Raw genomic sequence first — 26946 nt, 5'->3', positions numbered from 1 at the left:
CAGCAGAGCTGAGCAGGGAGGAGAGAGACAAGGATTGCAGGAGGTGCTGCAGGTTGGCAGCGAGATGCACTGGTAGAGCTTATGGGAGGGGAGAACCCAAGAACGAAGCTGCAGGTCAGGACTGAGCCACACTTGGACACTAGTCTGCATGACTGAGGCTCTAACAGGTGCTCGTGAGCTCTAGGCTCACTTGCAGTGTAATAAGGTATCTTGAATCCTGTGCTTGGCTGATGCTTGTAATTCTCCGACATTGACCAGGCAACCATTCACAATGGGCACAGTCCATCTGACTCAACGACTGTCCTGCCCTTCTTGGTGGGAGTGCAGCCGGCCAGCCAGCCTCCCAGGGCGAACCCATCTGTCATGGCAGCCTCTATGAGCCACAGCGCACATGTAAGTACCCTAAGATGCGCTCAGTCCGTAGGCACTAGCCCATCCAGTGAATGAGCCATCAGGTTGCCATGGACACCAGGATGGATCACCACAACACATTCTGGCTGGCTTGTCATGCTTCCTTGGGACAAAGCTGTAAGCGGCATAGCCACCTGCTCTTAATGACTCTGAGTGGACGCTGATCTCTGCCAGGACTCAAATGGCAGGATACAGAGGTAACATGGGGAAAACATACAAGGCTGAGGGGCAGATTGATTTAACATTTACTGTCCTGATGGCAGCATGTCTGGGGTAAGTAGCAGAGTAATGAATAACAGCGAGGCGGAGGCAGAGTTGGATCTGAGAGGAGCCTGGTGTTCTGTATCTGCTCCACTGCTAGGCCCACCCTGCTCGACTGTTGCTCAGATGGCCAGCCCAGTCTGTGCCCTGCCCAGGAGTCTTGCTTGCAGAAGTGAATGCTGCTGATTGGGGAAAGGGGAGCATGTGCCTACGCTAATGAGGAGCCCTACTCCAAAGTGTCCCATTAGAAGCTGTTAGTGCACCCTATTGGGTATCTGGTCCCGGCTTCCTTTCCATGGAGCACTGCCTCGGCCCCACTGTGAATCTGGCTGAAGACCCACATCTTCACTAGAAGTTGTGGTTGCCCTCCTCCAGAAATGTCATGTACGTAGGTTCCAGGTTAGCAGATCAAGAGAGTCCCGCAGCCGCTTCTCTCCCTCCTCAATGAGGCATTTCCTAGCAGGCCTGAGCGTACAGTCCTTCACACTGCTTTCTGAAAAGGCATGGTCTCTTTCAGTTTTGCACACTGCAAGACTATTTCAGAGGGGCCAAGCTGAAGGTGAACTGGCACAGCTGGGTGGCGGGCAGGGCTGGAGTAGCAGTGGCATCGTACAATGGTAGATAGGATTGGAGGTCCGATCAGATCACAGAGGGATGCAGCTGTCTGATTCTAGCTCTCCTCCTCTCACATGCATACCTGCTAACTCTTGAAAGCAGAATATAAAGGTATGTGGTGAGCTGGTTCTATAGGAATTGGCCCGCCACTGCATTTCTGATCTTTCTTCCAGGTCAAAGATGCCAGCACTCAAACGGCCCTGCTTAACCCTACCTGTCCTTCAGGCAATCAGAACCCTGTGTGGGGTGGGCAGACGCTGGCCCCCTCACCCAGCCCCCATGCCATTGCCGAGAAGCTGGATGCTGTACGCACACAGGTACAGAAACTGACGCATGCAATGCACGCGGTGCTAGAGAGGCAGTGCCGCATGGAGCGCCAGCAGGAGCAGCAGCAGCGTTTCCAGCAAGAGGTGCTGATGACGCTTCAGCAGCTCAGCTCCACTGTGAGCCATGGGACAGTGCCAGGAAACGAGCCCTGTGTCCCCTTCAACAGCATGGCTGATCCCTTGCCCACTGTGCCAAACTTCAGCCAATTCAAGATGGAGCTTATCTGATGAAAGGTGATGCCAACATACATGGGCCTGGGCATAAGAGTGGCATGGAGCTAGCTCTGGACAAAGCTGCTGACATGGGCCACCCTAGCAGAAGTATAAAGGGATCCCAAGCAGGCAGCTGCAGCTGGGTGAAGAGAAGCAGGCATTAGCACTTCATAAACTGCAGCTCTAGGAGCCTGGCTAAGGACCTGCTACTGCAAGAACAGAAGACTGGGAGGAGGAAGGCCACCAATAACATCGAGACTCAATCTGCTTTGGCCTAGTTAATCCAGACCTGCTTCCCCCAGGAAGAGGCATGTACCAATGGGAAGCTGAAATAACACATGCTAAAGGAAAGCCTTAATTCTAGTCACTGTATACAGCAAATGAAACACTGGTTTAGCCCCCAAGGCTCAAAGGATATGGGACTCCAGTAGCTTAGAGAGGCTGGCTACGTTAGAAGGAAACCATGGTGGCAGGCATCACTCTCTCCTTGTCAGAGCAAGCATTTAATGTTTACACGGGGAAGGGAGTGTGAGCATTAGAATGTCCAGGAGCTTCGGTTTTGGACACTTTGTGCCCTTTCTTTCAGAGTGGTATGTGGAGAGTAACATAATCTCAGTAAAGTCTATACACGCACTGCTCTAGAAACAGACTGGGCTCTATGTGGCATGCTGGTTGTTTTTCATACACCACCTCCCTATATGAGTATGACTCCATGGCAATGAGAGACCAGCTGCAATCACCCCTATCTACATACCCGAGCTAGCTGAAGTACTGGAACAGTGAAGCCAGGGCAGTTCATGCTGCAGGGTAGGCTAGTTGCAGGAATAATGAGCCAGGGTTCCAGGCAGGCTTGTACCCCTACACCAGCTGCACTCATGCCCCGGGATTAACGTAGGGTGGAGGATTCTCCTGCAGTGACCAAAATTTATGGGATAAGGAGCAGAGGTAGGAACTGCTCATTTCATTGCGCTTCAGGCCAAGTGCTACTAAGTCCTCTCCCTGCCCCTTGATCCCAGGGATACCAAGGATAGCTGTGGCAGTTGACCACAACTTAAACAGCCCCATTCTTCCTTTCCTACATTTGGGCTGCTGTACAATAAAAAACATCTGAACACAACACAAAGTACATAACATGGGGTGGAGTGGGTCTGTGGCATGGGGCTCATCAGGTACGTAATGCGGGGTGGAGTGGGTCTATTGGATGGGGCTCGGTGGATACGTAACGGGGTGGAGCGGTGGATACGTCACACGGGGGTACATAATGCGGGGTGGAGTGGGTCTGTCGCATGGGACTCGGCAAGGACGCAATACCGCCTGGAGCAGGACTGTCGCATGGGGCTCGGTGAGGATGCAATGCCCCCTGGAGCGGGACTGTCACATGGGGCTGGGTGGGTACATAACACGGGGTGAAGCAAGACTGTGGCACGGGGCTGGGTGAGTATGTAACACTGGGTGGAGCGGGCCTGTGCACGGGGCTGGCCAGGTATATGACACGGAGTGGAGCAGGACTGTGGCACGGAGCCATCAGGCACGTAACGGGGGGTGGAGTGGGCCTGTCGGACAGGGCCTGTCAGGTATGTAACAGGTGGATCGGGTCTGTCAGATGGGGCTCGCTAGGTAAATAACGTGGAGTGGAGCAGGAATGTGGCATGGGGCTTGGTGGGTACATAACGTGGGTGGAGTGGGTCTGTTGGACAGGGCTGGGCGGGTACGTAACATGGGGTGGAGCTGTTGAAACCAATCTAGAGGAACATCCCCATACCCACATCTATCATCGGGGTTTGTTGTTGGCCCCTTAAAAAAAAATAACCAACTAGGATGTATGGGTGAAAACAACCAAGGTATTTATTAAACCATCAACAGTTCTAATTGAATAGGAACACGGGTATGTTGAATGAATAGGAACACGGGTAAAGCAAGGACCCCCACAACAGGTGATATAAGGTAAGTAAAGGACTGGCAGTATGCTGACTGTGACTGAGAGTAAGTTCCCTCCCCTAGGACGGGACCCAGGTAAGAGGATGGAGGATCAAAGGACCACTACCATATCTTGCAGCTCTGAGGACCTTCACGATGACAGGACAGCTCCAGACTCTGTCCAGGTAGGTCGTACCCACAGGTAAGGAGGGGACCTCCGGCTCAGGCAATGACAGCTCTGCCCCAGCAATGACTCGGCTTCTACTCTGCCTGCGACGTCATGGGTGTGTGTTTGTCCTCAGTGAAAGAGGGGCAGCTGGTGGCACTCTGCATGCAAGTGAGAATTATCCTCCCGCAACCAGATGAAAGAGTGCGGTGCTCAGCATACTCCTCTGAGGCAATCGAGAGACTGAGATGTCTGCTGTGCTCTCCAACAATTGCAGCAGCAGCACCTCCAGACTTTGCCACTCAGAAGGGCAGCCCCTTCCCTCTGCTGTGATCATAGGTCACAGGGTTTGCTTGGTTTCCCGCCTTTTGGTAGAAAGGGCAGGAAACTACACCTGAGAAGGGGGAAGAAGGGCGGCCAAGATGGATTCCCAGTTGTTTAACATCTTAGATGCACCATCTTGAATGCCCAAGCACTGAAGATTTTCCCCTACATTCCCCTCCTTACTGGCGAGGAAACTTATATTGGGAGTTCTGATGCTGGCACAGGATTACATGGGGCACATTGGCACACCTAGGCTTGTACCTCAGTTTACCAAACTTACATTGCAAGCACATGCATTGCAAGAGACAAGGGATGTACAAGCAAATGCCCAGTATCCGCCACTTTGGTGGGGTCAGAGAACAAAGATCTCTACCAATTGCTGATTGTGGCAAACTTCTTAACCCTTTTTAGAATCGCTTCTATTTGATTGGACGAGTGGTGGATCGTGATTAAGGTAGAGCTACCCCATTTCATCGCTTCATCCACATGCCTAGTCAGCTCTGGATGCTCCATTTGTTGGCTAATGAGCAAAGTATTGAGGCCCAAACTGACAGGCTCGACATGATCATACATGTAAAATTAAGTCCTGATGTTTCTGGATGTCATTTGCTCCAATTGAAAATAGATATCACATCCCTTAATTGTTAACACAAAGCATAAGCACAAATTTGGATACGCCTTATTACTGATGACATAAAATGTGTTTACCACCCGAGACTTACAGGTATTGTGGAGATGTACCCCATTGTCATTGATTACTACCACCTGAGAATGTTCTGACATCTTGGGCTGCAGCTCGTAATGACACCTGCCTTCATCTGTGCTTAGACAGATGTGCTTCCCTAGGAATACTTCCGATGAGTACAGGTACCCCGATTATCTTCCTATAAGCATAAGCTGACATCTACCGCATGACAGTCTGTCCCTTCTCGGATGGGGAAGATCTGTAGGCATTATAAGGGTGCCATTTGCTATGATACAAGAGGGAGCAGCAGATATGCCCACTGGACAGTGCCATTCATAATTGTTAAGACTCAAGCTGTGGCCACCTTCGTGTACGCGTTGTAGGTAAAGTCAAGGAGCTTCCACCATGCATCATGTTTAACCTCGAATGGAGAGGCATACTTATGCATGATGTTCCTTAGTTCTATAGGTAGAGTTCTCTGAAAGCCTGCCCTAAGGATACTGCTGGACACTCTATGTATCCATCCTTGTACCTGTGTACAAGCAAGGGCCCAAGAGAGGTTACCCCGCAGACCTTCGACACTCTGCAGGATCCTGGTGGAGTCCTGTTTTTTGGGCATGGTACCAGTCCTTGATGACAGTGGACAAGTCGTACCCAAGGTCACCAATCTTATTAAAAAGAAAAGGAGTACTTGTGGCACCTTAGCGACTAACAAATTTATTTGAGCATAAGCTTTCGTGAGCTACAGCTCACTTCAGCGGAAGCTGTAGCTCACAAAAGCTTATGCTCAAATAAATTTGTTAGTCGCTAAGGTGCCACAAGTACTCCTTTTCTTTTTTGTGAACACAGACTAACGTGGCTGCTACTCTGAAACCAATCCTATTAAGGGCCTCAAAATGGCTGGTTTAATGTGGCCACTTCCAACCTAAATTGCTAACCCTAAGGGCTAGGATCCCCTTCCTATGGAGCTTATAAGCCCAAGTCCAGCTCCAATTCCTCCCGTGATCTTAGCAGCAAGGTCTCGCCTCCCACGACCCCAGTACGTAGGCTCTGCACCTTGCACCTACACTTCCCAGGCAAGCATTTAAGTTCTATGCTACTGATTATGCTAAGACCTGTAGATTAATGCTGACTCTTTTAACAGAATACCGAGGACCTGAGATGATGAGACGTCTTAAGTTCTCATTGAGCACTATGGGTCCGATGTAACTGACCCGTGGGTGAGGTATGGTGGTCACCTTGGGTGTCTGAACAGCCCCATAAGGTCCCACTATGTGCCAAGTACCAGACTCACTAGAAGCAGTGGTAATTGAGATGTTTCCATAGCACTTGCTTATAAATTCATTTTGGGTCTGTGCAGAGCAGAACCCATTAACAGTGTTTGTGTTATTACAAAAATGTGGTAAACGGCAACTACAATTAACTATGATACTATTAAATGAACGGAGCAGAGTGTGTATCCTGAATCATAACTTATTAGCGCAAACTGAGCGCTCAAGGAGATACGAATAGTAAGGAGCCCCTCCTGGATGCTCGATGACAAGTTAGTAGAAAAACAGATGAAATTTGCTGGGCTGGTGGTAAGAGGCCTGCCAGAGTATCCGACTAATGGGTCGGTAACCTCCCATACACACACCTTTGCGATCTGTCAGGGTTCCCCCCACACTCTGAACTCTGGGGTACAGATGTGGGGACGCGCATGAAAGGCCCCCTAAGCTTATATTCTACCAGCTTAGGTTAAAACTTCCCCAAGGCACAAATTCCTTTCCTTGTCCTTGGATGGTATTGCTGCCACCACCAAGTGATTTAAACAAATTCAGGGAAGGGTCACTTGGAATCCCTACCCCTCAAAATATCTTCCCAAGGACCTTCATTCCCTTTCCTGGGGAGGCTTGAGAATAATATCTCAACCAGTTGCCTTAGCAATATGAGCACAGACCAGACCCTTTGTCTTCAGGACACTGAAATCAATCAGGTTCTTAAAAAAAGAACTTTATTTATAAAGAAAAAAAGTAAAAGAATCACACCTGTAAAATCAGGATGGAAGGTAACTCTACAAGGTAATAAGATTTAAAAACACAGAGGATTACCCTCTGGGCTCAGCTTCACAGTTACAAAAACAGGAATAAAACTACCTCTGTAGCAAAAGAAAATTCAAAAACCAAAACAAAAGATAGCCTAACACATTTCCTTGCCCTACTTAACAATTTCTGTGGTTTTAGATGGATTATTCCAGGTACATTTTCAGGAGGTATTGTACCTGCTTGGCTTTTCCCTCCGTCCGGAGAGGGAACAACAAAAGAGAACAGCAAACAAATCCTTCCCCCCCCACCAGATTTGAAAGTATCTTCTTTTCTCATTGGTCCTTCTGGTTGGGTGCCAACTAGGTTATTTGAACTGCTTAACCCCTTACAGTTAAGGCAATCCAGTACAGTTGCCAAGGATACATAAAGGTTGCTACCCTTCCCCCTATTCATGTCATGCCCTCCAAATCACAGACAGTGCTGGACAGCCTGTTCCACACTGGCTGTGATTTCTTCCTGGAGCTCTAGGAGAAAACAGAGTTAATAAGACACATACACCTCTAGACACACTACTGATTATATAAGAACAGTATTTAAATAACAGTATTTCCCACATTTTAAGGACAATTTTAACCAGTTGATTCTGGGAAACTTTCATGGGAGAGTGCATCGGCCACGTTGTTAGAAGCTCCTGAAATGTGTTGTATTTCAAAATCAAAATCTCGGAGAGCTAAACTCCACCAAAGAAGTTTTGTTATTTTTGTTGACGGTATGAAGCCACTTCAGTGCGGCATGGTCGGTCTGCAGGTGGAAATGCCATCCCGAAACGTATGGGCATAGCTTCTCCAGAGCGTACACAATGGCGTAATATTCCTTCTCTGTGTTTTGACCAGCGGCTTTCCCTCTCAGACAGTTTTTGCTGAGAAACATGACCGGATGGAATTCTTGATCCGGTACTTCCTGCATTAAAACTGCTCCCACGCCATGCTTGGACACATCTGTGGTTACTAGGAAAGGTTTGTCAAAGTCTGGGGCCCTTAGCACAGGGTCAGACATGAGTGTCGTTTTAAGCTGGTTAAAAGGCCTTTTGAGACACTTCAGTCCACCGAATTGCATTTGGCTGTTTCTTTCGGGTTAGGCCTGTCAGTGGGGCGGCGATTTGGCTGTAGTGTGGTACAAATCACCTGTAATATCTGTCTAAGCCTAAGAAGGATTGGACCTGTTGCTTTGACTTTGGAATGGGCCACTTTTGGATAGTATTCACTTTGACCTGTAGAGAGTTGCTAGTTCTTTGACCCACCTGGTGTCCAAGGTCTCACTCTGTTTAGGCCTATTTGACACTTTTTAGCCTTAACAGTTAGTCCTGCCTCCCTTATGCGCTCGAAGACGTTTCGTAGATCCTCCAGGTGTTCTGATCATGAATCAGAAAATATGGCCACATCATCAAGGTAGGCGACTGCAGATTCTCCCAATCCCGCTAGGAGACTATCTACAAGTTTCTGGAAGCTGGTGGGTGCATTTTGCAGCCCAAAAGGGAGCACATTAAATTCATACAGCCCCTTATGGGTGATGAAGGCTGACCGTTCCTTGTCAGATTCATCTAGCGGTACCTGCCAGTACCCCTTGGTTAAGTCTAAGGTAGAGATGAACTGGGTACCTCCCAGTTTCGCTAATAGCTCATCTGTGCGTGGCATTGGATAATTGTCTGGGCGAGTTACAGCATTTAGCTTACGGTAGTCCACGCAAAAACGTATTTCCCCATCTGGTTTGGGAACTAGAACCACTGGGGATGCCCATGCACTTTCAGAGGGGCGGATTACACCCATCTGTAGCATGTCCTAGATCTCCTGTTCTATAGCAGTTTTGGCTTGAGGGGCCACCCGGTAAGGTTGGGCTCTAATTGGGTGAGCATTACCTGTGTCAATGGAGTGGTATGCCCGTTCAGTCAGTCCTGGGGTGGCTGAGAACATTAGCGCGAAGCTAGTGCACAGCTCCTTGATCTGCTGTTGCTGAGGGTCATGGAGAGGTTCACCTCTTCCACGCCACAGTCACTTTTCCCTTCGTAGTAGACACCTTCAGGCCACTCAGCGCCGTCTCCTCCCTGGTCTGTAAACTGACAAACCTTTAATTCTCTGGAATAAAAGGGCTTTAGAGAATTAATATGGTATGCTTTAGGTTTGAGGTAGGGGACGCTATGAGGTAATTAACAGCTCCCAGACGCTCTTGGACCGTAAATGGCCCTTCCCATGATGCTTCCATCTAATGGGCATGGAGCGCTTTCAGGACCATGACCTGGTCTCCTACTTTGAAGGAATGCTCTCTGGCATGTTGATCATACCAGGCCTTTTGCTCTTCCTGAGCATCTTTTAGGTTTTTTCTAGGAAGGGGTAAAGAGTCTTGGAGGGTGTTTTGTGGGTTGTTTACAAACTCCTGAATGTTAGTTCCTGGAGAAGGCATAAACCCCTATCATTGCTGCTTCACCAACTGTAATGGCCCCTTAACCTCACGGTGATACACAAGTTCAAATGGTGAAAAGCCCAAACTGGGCTGTAGTACAGCCCTCTAGGCAAAGAGCAACTGCTGCAACACTAGGTCCTAATCGTTGGAGTGCTCATTTACAAATTTATGTATTGTGGCCCCCAAAGTTCCATTAAACTTCTCCACCAGGCTATTTGTTTGATGGTGGTAAGGGGTGGCAACCAAGTGGTTCACCCCATGGGCTTCCCAAAGACTTCATGATTCCTGCCAGGAAGTTAGTTCCCAAATCTGTAAGGATGTTGGAGGGCCAACCTACCCTGGCAAAAATGTCTTAATGCCTGGCACACGCTTTTAGCTCTGGTGTTGTTTAGAGCTACTACTTCCGGCCATTGGGTGGCAAAATCCATGAAAGTCCATATGTACTGCTTTCCTCTGGGTGTCTTCTTAAGGAAAGGACCCAGAATATCCACACCTACTCATTAAAATGGAACCTCAATGATGGGGAGTGGCTGGAGAGGGGCTTTGACCTGGTCTTGGGGTTTTCCCACTCTTTGGCACACCTCACAAGACCGGACATAGGTAGAAACGTCCTTGCCCATTCCCTCCCGTAGAATGATGTCCCCAAACAGTCTTTGGTCCTGTTCATCCCAGCATGGCCACTAGGATGATCGTGGGCTAAGGTCAAGAGCTTTACCTGGTACTTAGTTGGAACTACCAACTGCCTCTGTGGATGCCAGTCCCCCTGGTGCCCACCAGAAAGAGTTTCCTTGTATAAAAGCCCCCCTCCTACAACAAACCGGGATCGATTAGAAGACCTGAGAGGTGGTGGGTTGCTCCGTGCTGCTGTCCAAGCTCCCTGGAGGCTCTCATCTGCTTCCTGCTCGGCCTGGAACTGTTCCCTTGACGCTGGAGACATCAGTTCCTCACGGGATTGTGGACCTGGGCTTGGTCCCTCGGGAAGCAATGCAGGGGATGGGGTTGGTTCCAGTGACTGTGAACCGCTCTCTGCAGGTGCACTAGGTTGAGGTTCAGGCTCCGGCTGAGCCTCTTGCGCAGGTTTAGCTGCTGCTGCTGCCAGGGCAGGATCGGTGGTGCCCCCTGTTGTTGGAGTGGCAGACGGGGTTGCAAGTGCTGGACTCAGTGCTGGCAATGGTTCTGATGCTGGTTGCTCTGCCAGTTCCGGTTCTGGGACTGGTTCTGGTTGGGTCTCTGGGACTGGATCTACTATTGCTGTCGCAGATGGGGTCTGGTTCCACCACCTCAGTCTGGGTCTCTGGTAACACAGACTGGGCCCGGGTAGAAGGCTCAGGAACAGAGCTAGGTGTGACAGCTCGCTTAGCCTGGCTGTGGGTGACCATTCCCACCCTCTTGGCTAGCTTCACATGGTTGGCCAAGTCTTCCCCCAACAGCGTGGGAATGGGATAATCATCATAGACTGCAAAAGTCCACATTCCTGACCAGCCCTTGTACTGGACAGGCAACTTGCCTGTAGGCAAGTTAAGAGTTTGACTTGAAGGGTTGAATCGTCACTTGGGCCTCTGGGTTGATGAATTTGGGGGTCCATTAAGGATTGGTGGATAGCCAACACCTGTGCTCCAGTGTCCCTCCACGCAATAACCATCCTGCCCACACTCAGTTTCCCATCGCTCTGAGGGTACCTGGGAGGCATTTGGGCCTGAGGACCTTTGGTGTGACCCCGGTGCAATGAACTGCAATCTGTTGGGGTTTTGGGGACAGTTGGCCTTCACATGCCCCAGCTTGTTACATTTAAAACATCGTCCAGCTGACTGGTCCCTGGGGCGAGGTGGGTTGCTGGAGAATGGTGTGGTGGGACGATAGGGTGTCTGGCGTTTTCCTTGGGGTGTAGAGGAGGCCTTGAGTTGCCCCGGTGGTAGGGTGTTGTCTTGGGTTGCCACCCTTCCCCCTATTCATGACAGGATCTGATTTACTTGTCCCAATGGCGCTGCATCCTGAACAGATGCAAGATAAGACCCTGAGGCTTGCCCCATGATAGAATTGTAGAAATCCTCTGTCTCCAAGACCCACAGCATAATGCTTTTGGGGCTGTCCACATGACCAAAAACAGTTAGTGGCTTCAGCTCCTTAGCCTGACGCTGGCCATGAAAAATCCTAATGAATTTTTGATTTTCTGATTCAGGTGGTAAGGATGCCATCCCCATGTCACAATAAAAGTGATCCCCTGCTTTAAAGAAAAACACCCCCTGTACATTATTTACAATAGTTCCAACAAGTATAAATGCATGCCGATAGACGAGATGGTGATGGTGGGATTCCTACGGCATAAACACAGAGAGAGACACAATTAGGATGTTGTATCAGATTTGGCAGTACCTTTCCAGGATTTCATCTGGCTAGAATGAAACCATTTAGTTTTCGTTCCTCATTTCTCTGGAATTTCCAGCTGGTACACACAAGGGCTAGCCTTATTGATAAGGGCTGGGCCCACCCACCATGGACTAAGAGCATGGTCTTGGTGTGAGTAGTATTTATACATAACTCGGTCCTCGATCTCCTACTCTATTAGCTTTATGTGCTCTAGCCACTTATCCATCCCATGTGCATTGGATTTTAGTCGCATGGCTACCCGGTGTTGTATAGCGCTTATGTCTGCCAAAATCTTTTTCATACACTTGTCTTGAATTAATCTGGGTTGGTACTCTTCTGGGGGTTGGTCTCCTACCCACCAGAGTTCCCGAATCTTCATTGCTCTGCCGGTCATGTGGTGTGAAACCATGACTTGTTAAGGGGAGTTTAATGTCCCAGTCTTTGCCTTGATGGTCAATGGTCTTCCTCAGAGCGATCTTAAGGGTTCAATTCATGCGTTCAATGATCCCCGAGCTCTGAGGATGATTGGCTACGTGGAACCTCTGCCTGATCCCAAGAGCCTGGCAAAGAACCTTGGTCATCTTGCCTACAAAGGGCGGTCCCTGATCTGAGTCAGTGACTATAGGGAGACCGAACCAGACGAAGGTCTCACTTAAGAGGACCTTGGCAGTGGTGGCAGCAGTGCAATTCCAGGTAGGATAAGCCTCAACCCATTTAGTACGACGTCTATAACCAGTAGACAATATCGATTCCCATGACCAGTGTGAGGAAGAGGTCCAATGAAGTCTATCTGCAACTGGCACCATGGGCCCTTGGCCAGGTGATGCTGTAGTGGGCCTTTTACAACCAGCTATCCGCATTGTTCTCAGCACAACTTAGACAGGACTGGATGTGCATAGCTATGTCTCTATTTAAGTCCGGCCACCAGGCTACATGGACGATCCTGTCCGCAGTCTTGTCTGCAACAAAACGACCCTGTTGGTGTGCGAGGGTCACCATCTCCTTACAGAGGCATGATGGAAGTACCAAGACTAGAAGGGCCTCTTCGGATTTCTTCCTTAAGGCCATGATCAGACTATGTCTGTCCTTAAATATAGAGTAGCCTTTATAGTTCTCCTTCTGCAGAAGGCTTTGCAAATCCATATCCCGCTCTTGCAGCTCCTTGATGTCTACCTGTGCATTTAGATCAATTCCTGGCTGCTGTATTTTCATCACAGGCAAGGACAGTGTTAGGGTCTACAGATGCTCTTCCTCCAAGGAGTGCCGCTTCTTTAACCAGAGTGTCAGCCCAGTGGTTCAACCGAGAGGCTTTGGCGGAATCTTTACGGTGAGCCTTTACTTTACACAGGACTGTCTCCCCCTTACAGTTGGTAGCCAGCTCCCATGCATGTCTCAAGTATGCTGTATACTTGATTGGCTTTCCATTGGCAGATCCCATGCTCCGTTGCATCCAGATGGGCATCCAGGATGTAAATGCTCGCACCACCCATTCTGAATTGGAACAGGTGCACAGGTGCTTGCTCCTGTCCTCCTCATACAGTCCTGCTACTATTACCACCACTTCTGCAGCTTGTGCCGAATGGGGCTTAATAGTTCCTTGCAGCACTTGCTGGGAAGAGGGCTGAAAAGCAGTATACCCAGTCCTTGGGTGGCCACCCTGGTAATAGCTACTTCCATCTGCGGCCCAGATGGTTAAACCCTGCTCCTTTGCTTTACTGAACCAGAAAGGTGACTCAATGACTGGGTCTGGTGCTGGAAGTGGGCAGTCATGTTCCTGGCCTTTGGTCAGCAATGCATACGGTAGTATGCTCAACTGGGGTGATCTCTGCACTGTGATGTCTCTATTCAGGAGATTGAGGGTCCAGTTGGCCAAACGAGGGGATGACACCCTGCCCTCATTTACCCAACCAGAGAAGACATACCTTACTGGGGTGTGAGAAGTCCTGAGGATGACAAGGTACATCCCCACCGCGTATTCCCAGTGGCCGAGTGCCCAAACTAAGGTGAGTACCTCCTGCTCACAGGCACTGAACTGCCTCTCTACTTCACTCATGACTCTGGAGCCATAAGCCACCGGCTGCAGCCCAGTTCCTTATCCTGCAAGAGGACTGTGCTGATGCCTAGTTGCAAATAGTAGGGACAATCGGGTTTAGGGTTGGTCTAAGTCTTTGGCCAGAGACTACTTCAGCATTGTGAAAGCCTGCTGATGGCTTTCCTCCCATTGCCATTCCTGCCCCTTCCGAAGTAACTGGTATAGTGGCTTAGCTATCTCTGCGTACTTGTCAAACTCCCTGGAAAAACCAGTGAGCCCTAGGAAGGACCAGAGGGCCAATACATCATGCTTACATATCAGCTCCATGTGCTGTTGATCTGGCCTCTGTCCCTTTGGACCCAGAGTGATAGTGTCCAGAGCCATTTGGGCTTTTGCTGGGTTTACAGTAAAGCCTGTCTCCTGGATCTTCCCCAGGACCTTTTCCAATGCGTCCAGGTTCTCTTCCTGTTTGGGGTGGCGATCAGTATGTCATCCACATAGTTCAGAGTGCTACACTGGTTCCTCAGGGACGTCCACATGGCCGACAACTAAAACTAAAAGTTAGTTGTCTACCTTCATACATGAAGGCAAACTTGTGCATTGATGACCGGTGTAGAAGGATGCTAAAAGGTGGCATTGGATAAGTCCAGAACCTAGAAGGACTTGGTGCCTGCTGAGATCGCTGCCATAATCTCATTGTATTTTGTCACTACGGGGGCCAACCTGGGTGTAACTCGTTTGAGCTCCCAATAGTCAACAGTCAAGTGCCAAGTCTTCTGGTCCGCCTTCAGAACGGGCCAAATTGGAGAATTGCATGGACTGTCTGATTCTATGAGCACCCCTTGTTGCAAAAGGGCCTCAGTGGTTGGCTTCAGGCCTTCTGCAGCTGTGACAGGGCATTGATATTGTTTCAATGGTTTTGGATCCAGGCCATCCACCCGGACCTCAGCATTGATCCTGCCGCACTGGAGCTTGTTGCTGGCAAACACTCCAGAGTGCTTCTGAGCTATAGCAGACACATCAGCTTCCCACTGAGGCTTCTCTAGGCCCTCAGGTGCTTTGAGGGCTGATACTCGGTGAGACGCCTCAGTTACCCCATATTGATCACAGTCTGCTGCTTGGAAGAGTTGACTGTTGGGAAGATCCACAATGACCCTTAGTTGTCGCATTAGATCGATCCCTAAGATCCCTTGGCCACCCAAACGTTGGATACCAAAGGTGATCTCAGTGACAACGTTCTTAATCTTGTAGGTCACTGGAATGGTAAAGGAGATGGTGGTATTGCCCCCTGCATACCCTTCCAATACCTTAGTGTCTTGAATGGGGATTCTATTTACAATGGGGTCTCTCTCCAAACAAAGGAGAGAGACAGAGGTGCCAGTGTCCACTAACAGCCTTTGGCTGACTTGTCTGAACTTCCCCTTGATGATTGCCAATGTTGTGGGCCTGCCCCAGGCATCCGGGTGGATGGGTGCCTTCCTCTGGGGCTGCAGGGATGCTCAGCCCCAGCACATCAGGTCAGGTGACAATGGCGCAGATGTTGGTGCGGGCTGCTCCTTCTTTTGCTTTTGAGCCAGGTGCTGCAGCAGCTCCTCGGTCGATAACATGTCAGTGTTCTCTTTCTTTTCAAACTGGCGCAGCTGCTTCCAGATCAGGTTGTGAAAAGACTTGGCCTCCTCCTTAGCCAAGTTGCTGCTTGCCAATCTGGATGCCTTGTGTAGAAGGGCTGGACTTTTGGTGGGCTGTGGGCCTTTGGAAGGTTGCGGGCTTTTGGGGCTATTGCGAGGGCTGTTCTGGTTGCTAGATGGATGCTGCCTGGTATATTCCTGTTTGCCGGACTTGGTCACCACCGAGACCCTTTTCTCAGAAGCCAATGGAAAGGCCTCTCCTTGCAGCTCATGGGCTACCTGAAGGCGGTCCTCTAGGTCTTTTAGAGAGGTGGTTTGTGGGTCGACCATTCCCAGGGAAATCCTTAAAGTGGGACTTAAACCCTCCAAGGCTGCCTCAACAAACTTTGGGGTGTCGCAGAAGAGTGCCCCCACCAACCAAAACAGAAGTTTCTTTCTGTTTAAGTAGTGTTCTGGGCATTCCCCTGGATGCTTCCGCTCTGAATAGTATCTCCCAATCAGGTTGTGATGGGGAGAGAAAAACCTCATCATACACTCATACAGCTGCAGGCAAGAATCAACATCCCCCCCCACCTACTGCTGTCTTGGTAGGGCGCTGAAGTCATCCCCTGCCATACGCTCCTTGATTAGGGACGCGGCATCCTCCTTTAAAACCCCAGGCAGTGAGCACAACCATGCTAACCAATCTAGCGCCATATCCTGAGTAAGGGGTTCCAGAGTTTTCTCCATTGCTTGAGCTTGCTCAGGTGTATATGCCTTCAGCTCTTGCCTAGTTTCAGGAAGTCTAGCCAACACAGGCCCATAGATCACAACAGCAGTCATGACTGGTGCCATGGGTAATTTCGACTCCTCGCTAGCCTCTTGTGGAGGAGCTGACGGCGTGCGAGAACCACCAGTATCCCGTCAGGAAGCAGGGCAGAATTCTTCGTCAGAGAGGATCAGGCTACTACTAGCACAAGCACTGGTCTTAAGTTTGTACACAGGAGTCTTATTCAAAGCTCGCAACGTACCCCTGGCCTTCTTAGATTATCCCAGAGCTTGTCCCTTTCCTGAAGACAGCTGTTGTTCTCAGCCAGCTGTCCTTGGTTTGAATGCAGCTCCTTCAAGAGCTCTTGGATCATTGCCTGCAACTCCCCTTGTTGGGTGTGGGCTGAAAGCAACTCCTCCTCTTGCTTACGCAACATCTCGCTGAGATCCTGGACTTTGAGCTCCAGTCTCCCAACTTGTGACGTCAGGGTGTTGTTCTGCATCACCAAGCCCTCCACCTTAAATCCCAGCCTTTCATTTTCCAAATCCCTTGCTGATAGTTGAGGCTCGAGATCTTTGATCCAGGCAGCTGGTGTGGAACTATATCTATCCAGTTCCACACATGCCAGTTAGACTCCACAGATCAAGGCATGTTGCTTCAACTCTTTTTAGAGGGCTCAGGTTTCATAGAATCATAGAATATCGGGGTTGGAAGGGATCTCAGGAGGTCATCTAGTCCAACCCCCTGCTCAAAGCAGGACCAATCCCCAATTTTTGCCCCAGATCCCAAATGGCACCCTCAAGGATTGAACTCACAACCCTGGGTTTAGCAGGCCAATGCTCAAACCACTGAGCTATCCCTCCCCGATAAGGGCTTCCCAGCTGCAGGAAAGCTCTACTAATGACTCTTCACCCTTGAATAAATTACTAGCCTGGGGATTTTTACCCTTCCCAAAAAGGTGAACACCAGACACTAAAGAATCTTTATTATGCACCCGTGTCCAACCGCTTCTTCTGTAGGCACACGCACTCATTGTGGCAACAGGGATAGTCCTCGTTCCACGAGCCTCAGCCTTTCAAGCTGTTTCTCTACTGTCTGGTCTTGGCAGAATGAACCCACACTGGGCGCTTTGCCACAGTGTGACAGAGAACTGTAATTCGGTCTCCTCAGTTGCCGAGGGATATAGCGATGATGCAAGCTGAGGGATTCTTGGGCCTACAAAGGAAAGCTGACTCCTGCTTGCTTTGCCACTTCCCTACTGCTACTGGTGTGTGGAGTTGGGCCCAACCAGATATGGTGGTTGCTGGGATGGCCTCAACCCACCGCCTGCCTCGCCGATCGGTCTCCATGGGACACAATGGCACCCTGCTGACAGACCACCGCAGTCTTGCCCACAAATTCCCCGACCGATGACCGTTCTGGGTGTCACTCGTACTTGGTCACGGCAAGGCCACTCAGCCGCCTTTGCCGAGAGTCCTTTTTTAACAAAAATCACTTTGATTCTGCAGGGAATCAACCACCCTATGGCAGCTGGCTATCCAACTGTGGGATGTGGTGGCACTACGGCTGTCAAGCCTTGTGGCCTACCCAACGATCCCTGTCCCTGCATGCACTGCAGCACAGAGATCCAACCATGCAACTGTTGAGTTGCTGTCACAGCAAAATAAAAAGGGCCAAAACAAACTAAAAACGGGGTCTTGCCGTGGTTGCCAAACCGTTGAAACCAATCTAGAGGAACATCTATCATTGGGGTTTGTTATTAGCCCCTTAAAAAACAAACAAACAAAAAAACCCTAGTATGTGTGGGTGAAAACAACCATGGTATTTATTAAACCATCAACAGTTCTAAACAAGGTAAACCAAATGTTATTGACACGAACTGTGACTGTATAGGTCGTTGTTGCAACCAAGGTCCTGTAAAGGCACCAAATCCTGTATAAAGGAGGTCAAATAAGGTATCTAAGACAAGGTTATGATCTCCTGGTTATAATTATGCTATCTGTATGCATGTATCAATTTTGTAGTTGAAATTATGAATATTGGCTATGTACTTGTATCTTAATGTATTTGATTCTAAGTAGCATTAATAAAGCATTTGGTCAGCTTCTTGAGAAAGGAATTTGCAGATTAAGTGCCCAATCAAGAAACACTTAACTGACAGTGGACCTTGGAAGACTCCAATCCACATGAAAAGTCTTCCTGGGAACATTTAAAGGTAGCATGTAAGCAACGGCTGCTCTCCCTGTAAAAGAACTGAGTCATGCATAGACATGTGACTTGCCCATGTGACTCCAAACTTCATCTTGCTGCTGTGATTTTCCACAGTAAGAACAAAGGGGTGTCCTTCCATCTGGCAGAGGATATAAAAGGCCCTGGAAACCCCTCCACTTTTTTTTCAGTCCTGCTTCTTACCTCTGGAGGAACTTTGCTACAAACTGAAGCTCTGAACAAAGGAGTGAATGACCCATCCAAGCTGTGGATGTACTCCAGAGACTTGATTTGAACCTGCAGTTTATTTCATCACTGCTACAAGCCTGAACCAAGAACTTTGCCATTACTGTATGTAATTGATTCCATTTAACCAATTTCAACTCTCATCTATACTTTTCTTTTTATGAATAAACCTTTAGATTTTAGATTCTAAAGAATTGGCAACAGCGTGATTTATGGGTAAGATCTGACTTGTATATTGACCTGGGTCTGGGGCTTGGTCCTTTGGGATTGGGAGAATCCTTTTTTCTTTTACTGGTGTATTGGTTTTCATAACCATTCATCCTTATAAGAAGTGGCAGCTGGTGGTGATACTGGAAAACTGGAGTGCCTAAGGGAATTGCTTGTATGACTTCTGGTTAGCCAGTGGGGTGAGATCGAAGTCCTCTCTCTTTGGCTAGTTTGGTGTGCCTTAGAAGTGGAGGAAACCCAGCCTTGGGCTGTGACTGCCCTGCTCTAAGCAATTTGTCCTGAATTGATACTCTCAGTTGTGTCCTGCCAGAGGCAACATCATCACAACAGGTAAAGCAAGGACCCCCACAATAGGTGATATAAGGTAAGTAAACGACTGGCAGTATGCTGATGGTGACTGAGGATATGTTCCCTCCCCTAGGACAGGACCCAGGTAAAAGGATGGAGGATCAATGGACCACTACCAAATCATGCAGCTCTGGGGACCCTCACAACAACAGGACAGCTCCGGACTCCGTCCAGGTAGGTGGAACCTACAGGTAAAGAGTGGACCTCAGGATCAGGCGCTGGCAGCTCTGCCCCAGCGATGACTCTGCTTGTACTCCACCTGTGACGTCATGGGTGTGTGTTTGTCCTCCGTGAAAGGGTGGCAGCTGGTGACACAGACTCTGCATGCAAGTGTGATGAACCAGATGAAACCGCAACCAGATGAAAGAGTACGGTGCTCAGTGTACTCTTCTGAGGCCATTGAGAGCTAAGATGTCTGCTGTGCTCTCCAACAGTTGCAGCAGCAGCACCTCCAGACTCCATCACTCAGAAGGGCAGCCCCTTCCCTCTGCTGTGCAGGCCCTTATATGCCCTGCTGTTACTGGGCAGATCGTAGATCACAGGGTTTGCTTGGTTTCCGGCCTTTCGGTGGAAAGGGTGGGAAACTACAACTGAGGAGGGGGGAAGAAGGGCAGCCAAGGTGGATTCCCAGTTGTTGTTTGGGCATTTCACGATGGCACCACAGTTTTTGCCCTGTTGGATGGGGCCCATCAGGTAAGTGATGCAGGGTGGATCAGGGCTCTGGCATAGGGCCCATCGGGTATGTAATGAGGGGTGGAGCAGGTCTGTGTGATGGGGCTGGGTGGGTTCGTAACATGGGGTGGAGCAGGTATGTCGCACGGGGCTGGGCAGGGATGCAATGCTGCCTGGAGCGGGTCTGTCTCACGGGGCTGGGCAGGTACGTAATGCAGGGTGGAGCAGGACTGTCGGTGGAGCAGGACTGTCGAATGGGACTGGGAGGGGACTTAATGTGGGGTGGAGCGGGACTGTGGCACGGGGCTCGGCGAGTACATAAGGTAGGGTGGAGCTGGACTGTGGCGCGGGGCTGGGCGAGTACATAAGGTAGGGTGGAGCTGGACTGTGGCGCGGGGCTGGGCGGGTACATAAGGTAGGGTGGAGCTGGACTGTGGCGCGGGGCTGGGCGGGTACATAAGGTAGGGTGGAGCTGGACTGTGGCGCGGGGCTGGGCGGGTACATAAGGTAGGGTGGAGCTGGACTGTGGCGCGGGGCTGGGCGGGTATATAAGGTAGGGTGGAGCTGGACTGTGGCGCGGGGCTGGGCGGGTATATAAGGTAGGGTGGAGCTGGACTGTGGCGCGGGGCTGGGCGGGTAAGGAACATGGGGTGGAGCAGGACTGTGGCACAGGGCTTGGCTAGTATGTAAGATGGGCTAGAGCAGGACTGTGGCATGGGGCCTGTCGAGTACGTGGAGTGGGTCTGTCAGATGGGACTGGGCGGGTACGTAACAGGGGTGGAGCAGGATTGTGGCACGGGGTCTGTTGGATACGTAATGTGGGGTGTCGCACGGGGCTGGACGGTGACACAATGCTGCCTGGAGCGTATCTGTTGCATGGGGTTTGGTGAGGATTCAGTGCTGCCTGGTGCGGGTCTATTGTATGGGGCTGGGCAGGTACATAACGTGGGGTGGAGCAGGACTGTGGCATGGGGCTGAGCAGGTACATAACGCGGGGTGGAGCAGGACTGTGGCATGGGGCTGAGCGGCTATGTAACATGGGATGGAGCTGGACTGTTGCACGGGGCTAGGCGGGTCCATAACGTGGGGTGGAGCAGGACTGTGGCATAGAGCCTGTCAGGTTCGTGACGCGGGCTGGACTGGGACTGTGGCATGGGGTCCACTGGGTACGTGATGCTGAGTTGACCAGGACTGTGGCACGGAGCCTGTCGGGTACATAACGGCGGGGGAAGTGGGGCTGTTGGATGGGGCTGGGCAGGTACGTAACGTGAGGTGGAATGGGTCTGTTGCAAGGGGGTCAGCAGGTATGTGAAGCGGGGTGGACCGGGACTGTGGCACGGGGCCCGTCAGGTACATAATGGGGGGTGGAGCAGGTCTGTCGGACAGGGCTGAGCAGGAACATAACGGGATGGAACGGGTCTGTGGCATGGGGTTCATTGGGTACATAACGTGGGGCTGGACGGGTATATAACGCGGGGTGGAGCAGGACGTGGGACGGGGCTCAGCGGGTACATATTTCGGGATGGACCGGGACTGTGGCACGGGGTCTGTTGGGTACGTGATGCAGAGTGGACCGGGACTGTGGCATGGAGCCTGTTAGGTATGTAACAGGGTGTGGTCCGCGTCTATCGCGCAGTGCTTGGCGGGCACTTAATGTGGGGTGGCCTGTGACTGTGGCCTGTGACTGTGTGGCCTGGGGCCTGTCAGGTACGTAACGGGTGGAGCAGGACTGTGGCACGGGGCTAGGCAGGTATGCAATGCCACCTAGAGAGGGTCTTTCACATGGGGCTCGGCGAGGACACAATACCACCTGGAGTGGGACTGTTGCATGGGGCTGGGAGGGTACGTAATGGGGGGTGGAGTGGGACTGGGCGGGTTCGTAATGCGGGTTGGAGCAGGTCTGTCACATGGGGTTCAGCAGGTACGTAACCCGGAGTGGAGCGGGACTGTTGGACAGGGCTGGGCGGGTACGTAACCCAGAGTGGAGCGGGACTGTCGGACAGGGCTGGGCAGGTACATAACCTGGAGTGGAGCGGGTCTGTCGCATGGGGCTCGGTGAGGACACAATGCTGCCTGGAGCGGGACTGTCACACGGGGCTTGGCATGTACATAATGCAGGGTGTGTACTCTGGCAGGAATGTGTGAGTGCAGTAGGAGTATGAAATACGGTAACCCAGGACTTTGAACATTCTGGTATAGTGTTTGACCAGTAGAGGGCACAAGTAGCATGCCACATCCGCAATCATCAGTTAGGGAGCTCTGGCTGTTTGATACTGAGGCCTGGTCCAGAGTGCAGGGGGGAGGGAGGAGAGCTAAGTCGGTCTAAGTTACGCAACTTCAGCTATGAAAATAGCATAGCTGAAGTCCACGTACTTAGAGCTACTTACTCCAGTGTCTTCACTCTGGTAGGTCAACTGCTGCTGCTGCCCCTTCGACTCCACCTAAGCTTCTGGCTCCAGTGGAGTACCAGAGTTGACAGGAGAGTGCTTGGTGGACGATTTATCGTGTCTTCAGTAGACACGATAAATCCACCCCTGCTGGATCGATCGCTCCAGAGGTAAGTGTAGACATGCCCTGAGTTGTTCACTCAGTGGAGGCAAGAGATCCGAACTGAAGAGGGACCAGAGGAAATCTGCTACGCGGCTGTTGTCTCCCCCTGCCATACGGCTGCTCCACTGCCTGCCTGCTCAGGCAGCTCTAGGTGCTGCAGCACTAGGAATGAGAGGAATGTCTTGCACCAAAGACACTGCTTGAGGCATAAAACAATCCTACAGGGTTAGGGGTTAGACACAGTCAAGCCAGGGCGCTCACAGGGGGGAAATAATAGATTTTCAACCAGAGAAGTTCTATCCAGATCACCTTAGAAGCAAACTATGTATCAATCACATGCAAAATCATAGAATCATAGAATATCAGGGTCGGAAGGGACCCCTGAAGGTCATCTAGTCCAACCCCCTGCTCGAAGCAGGACCAATTCCCAGTTAAATCATCCCAGCCAGGGCTTTGTCAAGCCTGACCTTAAGAAACCTCTAAGGAAGGAGATTCTACCACCTCCCTAGGTAATGCATTCCAGTGTTTCACCATCCTCTCAGTGAAAAAGTTTTTCCTAATATCCAATCTAAACCTCCCCCACTGCAACTTGAGACCATTACTCCTCGTTCTGTCATCTGCTACCATTGAGAACAGTCTAGAGCCATCCTCTTTGGAACCCCCTTTCAGGTAGTTGAAAGCAGCTATCAAATCCCCCTTCATTCTTCTCTTCTGCAGGCTAAACAATCCCAGCTCCCTCAGCCTCTCCTCATAAGTCATGTGTTCTAGACCCCTAATCATTTTTGTTGCCCTTCGCTGGACTCTCTCCAATTTATCCACATCCTTCTTGTAGTGTGGGGCCCAAAACTGGACACAGTACTCCAGATGAGGCCTCACCAATGTCGAATAGAGGGGAACGATCACGTCCCTCGATCTGCTCGCTATGCCCCTACTTACACATCCCAAAATGCCATTGGCCTTCTTGGCAACAAGGGCACACTGCTGACTCATATCCAGCTTCTTGTCCACTGTCACCCCTAGGTCCTTTTCCGCAGAACTGCTGCCTAGCCATTCGGTCTCTAGTCTGTAGCGGTGCATTGGATTCTTCCATCCTAAGTGCAGGACCCTGCACTTATCCTTATTGAACCTCATCAGATTTCTTTTGGCCCAATCCTCCAATTTGTCTAGGTCCTTCTGTATCCTATCCCTCCCCTCCAGCGTATCTACCACTCCTCCCAGTTTAGTATCATCCGCAAATTTGCTGAGAGTGCAATCCACACCATCCTCCAGATCATTTATGAAGATATTGAACAAAACCGGCCCCAGGACCGACCCTTGGGGCACTCCACTTGATACCGGCTGCCAACTAGACATGGAGCCATTGATCACTACCCGTTGAGCCCGACAATCTAGCCAGCTTTCTACCCACCTTATAGTGCATTCATCCAGCCCATACTTCCTTAACTTGCTGACAAGAATACTGTGGGAGACCGTGTCAAAAGCTTTGCTAAAGTCAAGAAACAATACATCCACTGCTTTCCCTTCATCCACAGAACCAGTAATCTCATCATAGAAGGCAATTAGATTAGTCAGGCATGACCTTCCCTTGGTGAATCCATGCTGGCTGTTCCTGATCACTTTCCTCTCATGCAAGTGCATCAGGATTGATTCTTTGAGGACCTGCTCCATGATTTTTCCAGGGACTGAGGTGAGGCTGACTGGCCTGTAGTTCCCAGGATCCTCCTCCTTCCCTTTTTTAAAGATTGGCACTACATTAGCCTTTTTCCAGTCATCCGGGACTTCCCCGGTTCGCCACGAGTTTTCAAAGATAATGGCCAATGGCTCTGCAATCACAGCCGCCAATTCCTTCAGCACTCTCGGATGCAACTTGTCCGGCCCCATGGACTTGTGCACGTCCAGCTTTTCTAAATAGTCCCATCTTCATATTAATAGCATTTAGGCTTGTAAACCTCTGGCCCCTGCTATACTGTCATCAGAATGGCAGGGCCTTTGAAAGGCCTAGAGCATCCAACATGAGCTTGGAACAGAAAAGATTAAGGAAGATTGTTTATCCACTGGAGTAACACATTTTACTCACATGTACAGCAGCAATCAGGCTGAATAAGAACTGGACTCAACTTCCAGGATAAACTAGTCTGTCCTTCTGTTAATCTTTTCCCCAGCTGCCTAGAGCCTGGGACAATTCCCATGCCCCTGCAAGCTGCCATCACTTGATTTACCACTGGCACCAAATCTGTCTTGAGAGAAGACTAGGGAACACTATTGTCTTCTTCTCACCTCAGTCTAGCAGCCCATCCACAATGGGGACAGCCATCCTGCTGCAACTTGGGGCCTTTCAAGTTCGCCATCCACCACAAGCTTTGGCGAGAAGAAATCCTCACAGAGTCCATTTCTTAAATCTTTTAGTCAGTTGTAGACCACTCACAGTTTAAAAAATAATCCAGGCACTTCACATTTAAAATTATATTCTCGCTGTAGAGTGGGTCTATGCAACAATCCTAGTGTCAGGGAGGATACTGGACAGACATCTCACTCACCTTGAGATGCAAGCCCCACCCACCCCTAGAATAATAGATCTTGCCAATGACGTTTTTCCTGGAAGAGTTAGAAGTCTGCTGCCATCTGTCTGCAGTCATTCATTTCAATGGTGGTGTAATTCAGAGAGTGTCTAAAAAACATGTGAAAATGCGAGAAGGTTAGTTGCTTTGCTCCTTCATAGAGGGTAGATAAAGAGAGAGCCCCTAAGCATGCAGCCTAATACAGTCAGGGTCTCATGTTCAGCAATTCTGTTGCCCTGGCTTTAGAATTACTGTAAAAGCTAACCCAAATCTTCATTTAAAAAAAACCCTCCTAGTCCTTATAGTTATGCTGACAACCTTCCAACTATGAATTAAATGCAACTAGTGGACACCATTGTTCTCCTAAGTCTGCAGACAAAGCTCAGAGGTATCCACTATCCCCATTCAGCTTATGAATGTTAACTCTGAGGCCTTCTAACAGCAATGCATATAACATTATTAGTTTCAAGATATTCAAGTTGAGTATGTATCTGACTAATTTTTTAGGAATTATTTTTTAAGGCTATATCTAAAATTCCTTTTTAAAGAAATGTTAAAGGGTTTTTCTCCTTCCTTATTCAGATTTAAGTATTTTTTCAGCCCATGGTAGATTGGGAGAAAGTAAAATTGATTAGATGGTGTCCTGTCAAAAATACAAAATAAAAATATTTGAACAAATGGGGAAGAGTTAGTGAGAAAAGAACTTCTCTGCTCTAGTTACAAATAGTGTTTAAAATACAATATTTTTCAGAGCTTTCAATGTGGATAACATCAGCAAAGCCATCCAAGAACCTGTCTATCAGTGATACCACACTAACAACAGGAAGATGTTTTTGCCAATACAGACTAACACAGCTACCATTCTGAAACAGGGAGACTGAGACTCTTGGCAGTAGCCAGAGACGGGAACTAGTTGTTAGCGTCAGTCCCCCAAAGTGGGAAGTCACATCTCTCCTGCCCTTCAAGGGAGAAGAGGCAGCTCCTCCCTAGTGCTAAGAGAGTCCCCACCCCAACCCCAGGTGCCAGGAGCCCCCACACTTCACTACCGTCGCCAGGAGCCCCCACACTTCACTACCGTCACCAGGCCCTCCAGCTTCCCCTGGCCAAAACATAATGGCAGAAGTTATCAGTACAAGCATTCCGAGCAGGAGAAAACAGACTGAGTTTAATATGGCACTCATGGTATTCTTTACACTGATCATATACTGAATTCCTGGAAACCCTCCATTACAAGATAACCTGAAACTGATGGAGGAGCTGTAGTCTGCTGCACCAGGGGATCCCCACCACTCAATTTATGTCCAGCCTCTTGTAGAGTGCACAGGTCTTTGGGTAGAGCATTAAGCCCCACACTAATGGCAGGATCATTGGCGTATGATGGGGTAGGGAAGGAGTCACTCGAGGCTCCCCCGGTACATAAGGCAATGGGCAGACATGATTGTTTCTTACCTTTTGAAGTAAGAGATGGCTACAGCGACTAGTGTGAGTGTGAGCAGGATAGATCCCAGGACAGAGAGGGCTATTTTCCAGGCTTGGAAGGAGGCTGTGGGAAAAGAAGGGGAGACAGGTAGAGACTTGGCTGAATTATGTAAGGTATTGCTCATCTAGAAGATACTGCACTTCAGGAGAGCAAGGTTCCTTATAGTGAACGCATCAGTGACGTATACAGCCCTGTCTTTCCACCTCACTGGGCTCAAGTCCCTGGAAAAAACTCACTACACAGCATTATTGTTTTAACTGTAACTCACTTTGAATTGCTGTTGGTCCTGGGCGGTGTATTGTTTTACTGGGGTGCTGCGGGCAAAAGACGTGGTGGTACAGCCCCATATGGAGCCCTCCCCCCATTTTGAATCCTGTAAGATCGGGCGTATCCCGAGGGCTACAATGAAGCGTTGCTGTGCCATCACCAAACAGGACAACGTTCCAAGCGGAGGGAGGGTCATTGATTGTGCTCTTCGGAGT

The 26946-nt window shown here is 49.8% G+C and overlaps 2 protein-coding genes across 20 annotated transcripts in view; one reads left to right on the top strand and one right to left on the bottom strand.

Moving 5' to 3' along the window:
• The window catches only part of LOC140918468 (uncharacterized), an 80704-nt gene that overhangs the window by 25469 nt on the left and 28289 nt on the right, over positions 1 to 26946 (top strand). For 12 of the 14 annotated variants that reach the window (XM_073362932.1, XM_073362938.1, XM_073362942.1 and 9 more), the window contains 2 exons: positions 259 to 393; positions 1461 to 5610. In XM_073362932.1, the coding sequence (XP_073219033.1) occupies positions 259 to 393; positions 1461 to 1841 (516 nt within the window). In that variant the 3' untranslated portion in view covers positions 1842 to 5610. Of the gene's footprint in view, positions 1 to 258; positions 394 to 1460; positions 5611 to 19277; positions 19379 to 26946 lie in introns of those variants that run through there. The other 2 variants (XM_073362944.1, XM_073362946.1) reach the window with 1 other exon arrangement.
• The window catches only part of LOC140918467 (uncharacterized), a 36150-nt gene continuing 33747 nt past the window's right edge, over positions 24544 to 26946 (bottom strand). For 5 of the 6 annotated variants that reach the window (XM_073362925.1, XM_073362927.1, XM_073362928.1 and 2 more), the window contains 2 exons: positions 26434 to 26527; positions 24545 to 25094 (listed from right to left, as the gene is read on the bottom strand). In XM_073362925.1, the coding sequence (XP_073219026.1) occupies positions 25031 to 25094; positions 26434 to 26527 (158 nt within the window). In that variant the 3' untranslated portion in view covers positions 24545 to 25030. Of the gene's footprint in view, positions 25095 to 26433; positions 26528 to 26946 lie in introns of all 6 variants that reach the window. The other variant, XM_073362931.1, reaches the window with a different exon arrangement.

The sequence above is a fragment of the Lepidochelys kempii genome, chromosome 10 (genome assembly GCF_965140265.1).
Source record: "Lepidochelys kempii isolate rLepKem1 chromosome 10, rLepKem1.hap2, whole genome shotgun sequence".
NCBI lineage: Eukaryota > Metazoa > Chordata > Testudines > Cheloniidae > Lepidochelys > Lepidochelys kempii.
The sequence above is the reverse complement of the archived record's forward strand: the minus strand, read 5'-3'. Positions and strand labels throughout refer to the sequence as shown.